Source organism: Parasteatoda tepidariorum, chromosome 4 (assembly GCF_982258835.1).
Source record: "Parasteatoda tepidariorum strain Cologne lab strain chromosome 4, Ptep-v5.0, whole genome shotgun sequence".
Classification (NCBI taxonomy): domain Eukaryota; kingdom Metazoa; phylum Arthropoda; class Arachnida; order Araneae; family Theridiidae; genus Parasteatoda; species Parasteatoda tepidariorum.
In genome coordinates, this window is record NC_141758.1 from 56,186,114 (window position 1) to 56,191,971 (window position 5,858).

General features: G+C 35.0%; 1 protein-coding gene across 1 annotated transcript; it reads left to right on the forward strand.

Moving 5' to 3' along the window:
• Window positions 1–586: 586 nt before the first annotated feature.
• On the forward strand, window positions 587–1,223 carry LOC147810968 (protein GVQW3-like). The gene is made up of 2 exons (XM_087162172.1): window positions 587–758; window positions 844–1,223. The coding sequence occupies exons 1-2, from the start codon at window positions 587–589 to the stop codon at window positions 1,221–1,223; spliced, it is 552 nt and encodes a 183-aa protein (XP_087018298.1).
• The last annotated feature ends 4,635 nt before the right edge of the window (window positions 1,224–5,858 follow it).

Sequence of the window (5,858 nt, forward strand, 5' to 3'; positions counted from 1 at the left end):
GGGGGTGGACAAAACTCCGGATGGTTCCGGCAGATCTTACAAGAAATACATGATACAGCAAGAGTCATGCGAAAACCATCGGTCTCGCATTAAATACTTATAGAAATTGAGTAAAAAGGTTCAGTCTTGTAACCTTACGCATTAATGAAAATCATTTAATGCTTCCTAATATGGAAGTGAAAGAGGGACAAGATTCTAAAAATAACTCCTCCTTTGAAATATAAATCTAATTATAATTCAATGGTATGTTTTCAGCCTTGAAGTCCCAAAATATAATTTCTGCACCTGTTCTTTACCAAAGACATTTTATGAAAACGAAAGAGTTTTAATGCTGTTATTAATACAGAAGTATTTATAATTTTTGTATTACATGTGTATATACGAGGCCTGTCTAAAAAGTATCCGACCTTAATTTTTCCCGCGCAAAGTAATGATTCTAAGGCAGCACCATCGGGCACGGTGGAAGGAGGAACCTTAATGCACATGCTTGAATTTTTTCACTGCGTTCGGTTGTGCCAGTCGCTGGCTGGTGGTCGCCAAGTAAGGTGCTGTTCGTAGTGTTCGTCGGATTTAGTTTTCTCGTAAGATGACTGAACAAATTGAGCAAAGATATTGCATCAAATTCTGTCAAAAGCTTGGTGATTCTCAAAGCCAAACAATTCGTAAGATTCAGCAGGTGTTTGGAGACGAAGCGATGGGTGTAACACAAATTAAGGAGTGGTTCATCCGATTCAAAGATGGCCGCTTATCAGCGGAGAGTGAGTAGTGTTGTGGCAGGCCCCAAACAGCTCGGTGTGCAGCTAATGTTGAGAGGTTGCGAAATTTGGTGACGTCGTTTGACAGTGCGGGAGATTGCAGAAGAGGTTGGAGTGAGTAGAGATTCTGCACGAGCAATTTTGTGTGAAGATTTGAACATGAACCAAGTAGCTGCGAAATTCGTACCCAAGTTGTTGTCCCCGGAACAAAAAGACCTCCGTTTTGACGTTGCACAGGACCTTCTGGACACCGCCAACACTGATCCTGGGTTTCTGAATACCGTGAAAACTGGAGATGAGTCATGGGTGTACGGGTACGACCTAGAAACAAAAAGACAGTCGCCGCAATGGAAGCATCCCGATACTCCAAAGCCGAAGAAAGCGTGGCAGGTGCGAATCAAAATCAAGGTGATGCTGACTGCTTTCTTTGATGTCCGTGGAATTGTGCATCGCGAATACGCACATTAAGGACAAACAGTGACAAAGGAGTACTATCAAGATGTTCTCCGGCGACTCCGTGAGGCAGTTCGGCGCAAAAGACCAGACTTGTGGACGGCGAACAACTGGCACTTGCATCATGCAACGCCCCTGCACATGGGCGGATCGTGAATTTGTGGGGCCCTGGGCTGAAACTAACTTAGGAGCCCTAATAGCCATTTTGTCAAAAAACTGTTTTCTATAGTGATGTAGATAAGTATATAGAAAAAAATAGGACATTAAAATAATTTTATAATTTTTTTATTTATTTATTTTTATTTGTGTATACAAACAGCAACTGTACAACATTATTGCCAAAGAAATTAACAGGTTATGTGTAGTTATGTTATATAAATTATAAAGCAACCTTTCTGCATTTTTGTGCTGCAAATTCCTTTATTTGCTCATCATATTGTAATTCCTTTGTTAAATCACAATTTACGTAAAGAACTGATTTAGTCGATGGATCGACATTGTTGATCTATATTTGTTTTCTATATATGACATCCTGGAGAAAGAGCGCTCCGCTTCACAGCTGGTGATTAGCAAAGTTAAAAAAATCTTTAAGATAGTATAGCAATTTGGGAAAACATCAAGTTTCTTTTCATAAATTAGCATAAAAATTTCACTGCAAGAAGTGTAAGACTCTGGCTTAGACTGAAGTAACTAAGATTTTAACTGAATGCACTCATTCACTAAATGCTCGTCTACGTCATCTGGATAATAATCAACAATATTACGTACACTTTCCAGATATATGTTTTCCATATTTTTGTCTTGCAAATCCATTGAAAATTTGAATTTCTCTAGCTATATATCTCATAGACTTGGCTCCTTTTATTTAAATCCATAATCAGCATATCTAACGCAATTGCGTGTCTCTTTTAAATTTTTCTGCTCCAAATACTGAGAATTTATCTGTAGACTTATCTGAAAATTTTGGAGTAATGCGTCTCTTGTTTCTGTCATTGTAGTCTATTCCCACACTAGTACTTAATTTTTTATCTTTCTTTTCTTATTCCTTTAGTTTCTGATCTGATTGGTACCTTATGTTGTTCACGAAGTCTTTTAATGACACAATTAATTTGTTGCCTTCACAAATATCTAAACCAGGACTCTGTATTTTTTTATTAACTAAATTAAATCTGCCCAAAATTTCTTCCCAAAAAATAATCCAAATTGAAGCATTGAGTTTCGCCATTTTATTGAGTAAATTTCGTGCCTCTTTCTGGAAATCAACTTTCTCATTTTCATTTTCTCTGAATCTTTCGAAAATTTTCATAACGTCATCATAATTAGTTTTCAAAGCTTTGACAGCATCATAGTGGCAAGACCATCTGTGCTGGCTTAAACTTTTTAACGTAAATTTGAGTTTTGTTTCACGATTTAACAGTTCCCACCTATGGGTCGAAGTAGAAAAGAAAATGTATATTTTTTGCACTACTCCAAAAAAGTTCACAATTTCGGTTGCAACCTTAACAGATTCTTCACGAACTAGGTTAAGGGAATGCGCAGCACATGTCACATAATCCGCGGGTTTATTTTGTTATTTTAGTAGTGCTTGTACACCATTGTAGTGTCCCGCCATATTAGCAGCGTTGTCATAAGATTATCCCCTACAATTATCCAGTAGTAGTACATTTGTTTCTAAAAAGTCTTGTATAATATTAAATAAATGTAAGTCAGTATGACTACTAATTTTAATGAAGGATACACGTCTTTCATACATTTTTCCCCGCAAACAGTATCATAATACAATAGCAAGTTGATCATTGTGAGATAGATCTGGAATAGAATCCATCACAATTGAATAATACTTTGTGTCGTCGTTATTTATTTGAGTTATAATTTGTTTAATTATCTGTCAGTCCATAATCTCAATTATTTCCTCATATACTGTTTCTGATAAGTACGATATTATCGGTTTTTGTCGCAGCTCTCGTTGTTCAATCTGTTCACGAATGTAGGGATCGAACTCTGCCAATAGCTCCAGAGCACCCATAAAATCACCACTATGTGGAGAACCAAATACTTCCTCGGAACCTCTAAATGCTAAGCCCCTTATACCTAAAAATTTCACCACTGCAATAACCCGTTTTAGGACATTGTGATAATAGCCTGCTTCATTTCTTAATTGCTTCTGAAGCTGCTTGTCTAAAACAGATCTATTTTCTTTTCGTGTCAACCACACTAACATTGATTTCTTATGTTCATTAGAATTTTCATGATTTTCTAAACAAGTTCCTATGTGTTTCCAATCAGAAAATCCGGTTGTGTATTGAGAAGGGATTTTAGAAAAAAGTTTGCAAGTCAAGCAAAAAATAGCACCAGCCCTGGTTGAAATAAGATAACCAAGATATTTCCAGTGATTGACCATTTTTCATTTTCTTAGTGAAATACCTATTTGAAAATGTTCTGTTTTGTTCTTTGTATTTTTTATTGAAACTGAATATATATTTTTCGGATCTTTATTTTGAAAATCAGTCATTTTATGTGAGAGGATGTCATTAATAAAATCATTATTTAGCAATTCTGGCCACAAGCCCACGTCAACATATTTCTCAAACTCAAACTTAATATTCTCCAACTTTCTTTCCGCCTCGGTATTATCGTCCTGAGTGGTGCTGAACACCAATATAGTTTTAAGTGGGATCAGAGGGTTGCTGGTAGTCAAGACTTTGCACATTTTCATCACTTGTATTTTTTTCCTGGTGTTGCGATTTTCTGCTCCCTTCAAATAGATTCTCTTCTGATAAGATCCCTTCCTTTTCTTGTTAATAAATTTGTAGCTATTTCATTCTCGTTTTTATGTTCTAATTTGAAAAAAGTTTCAATTTTTGCACATTTCTTTCTTTCTTTTTCTCGATCTAGCTGTAATTTCCGTTTCTCAGCACCACTTTTATATTTTCTACCAGACATATTGTAAAATAAGACTTTGATATTTTTTCTGGAAATAAACAATGAAGTTGATAATTTTCTGGTAATAAACAGGGAACGAAATAATCGATGTAATATTGTTCTTCACGTCACATTTTAATACTTTGTAATGAGTTTGGCAGGAAGTCCCTCGTAATAGACGCGAAAAAATATACTGACCAAAAACAAGCGACGGGGGATTCCCCGTTCCGTTTGATAGACGAGCACATGCATGGGTTGATTGATCTCAGGGTTGCCAACCTTATAAAAGTTTTATTTTAACATTAGATACTTTTTTGAATTCAAAATATCACTTATTGTTTTCAGTGGGGACTGGGGCCCTTTGCATCCACGGGGCCCTGGGCTGCAGCCCAAAAAGCCCTTAAGTAGATCCGCCCCTGCCCCTGCACATTCATCCCAATTGATCCACACTTTCTTAGCCAAACATGGAATTACAACCATTCGCCAACTCTTCAGACCTGGCTTCTAGCGACTTCTGGTTGTTTCCAAAATTGAAGACGCCATTGAAAGGATCCCGTTTTGAGAGTAAAGAAGAGATAATGCGGAACGCGACGACGGAGCTAAACACCATTCCAAAAGAAGACTTCCAGAGGTATTTCCAGCAGTGGAAGGATCGGTGGGCTAAGTGTGTGGAAGCACAAGGGGCCTACTTTGAAGGGGATTAGGGTCGCAACTCCGTCAGATATTTGAAATATTTTTTCTGGCCAAAGGTCGGATACTTTTTAGACAGGCCTCGTATATATATTCAATGGCAGCAGTGCAGTAAAAAAGGCACCTTAAAACCCTCTATTTGCGCTCAATTTGCGCTTTTGCTTTCATATTTTGTAATCTGATAATCTTGTTGCGAAAACACTTTTAAATCATTCTTAAAAAATTTCCCGTTCATGTAAGTACATCTGATTTCGCTACTCGCTTTATAGTTTATGTTTCATACTGTTTTTTCTTTCTATTTTATTTTATTTTCTGTTTTTACGCGTTATTTTTACTTATTGTGTTCTATTTTATTTGTTGTAATTTTTGTAAGAAATGTTTTTGAGTGCTCCTCACACTTTTGTATCAATATATTTTGCTTTGGCTATATTGATACAATATCAGAAAGCACTCTTTATTGCGGATATAATAATGTGGGCTGATGAAAAGAATATATTTTTTTCCGGTTTATATCCTTTTTTAAATAAAATTTTATCCTTTTTTTTTAAGCAGTTATTTTTTTAATTATTATTTCCCCCCCTTTTTCACTTTTTCATATGTCTATAATTTTTCTTTGTTTTATCTTCATTTTGAACTTATCTAATGAGTTCTGTTTACTTGCAGCTTATGCGCAATAAATGAAACTTATTGTCTTTCTTAACTTTCTTTGTGTTTTCTTGTATATATATATATATATATATATATATATATATATATATATATATATATATATATATATATATATATATATATATATATATATATATATATATATACACAAAATTTGAATGAAGTCGGTCGAATAGTTTATGAACTATCAAATTTTAAAAAGTCGCTTATTCAAAATTTGATTTCTCAAGAAATGTGACCGACCTCGTTCAAATTTTGAATACTGTTATTTAAAATTACATGCTTTATACATATAAAGTACAAAAAGAGAGATATTTAAAATTCAATATCTCAGGAACTTTTCAACCAATTTCCCTCAAATTTTGTATT

Coding starts and splice junctions, on each gene's coding strand:
- LOC147810968 (XM_087162172.1), top strand. CDS start 587: ATGACTGAACAAATTGAGCAAAGATATTGCATCAAATTCTGTCAAAAG. Junction 759..843: donor TGGCCGCTTATCAGCGGAGA/GTGAGTAGTGTT, acceptor GTCGTTTGACAG/TGCGGGAGATTGCAGAAGAG.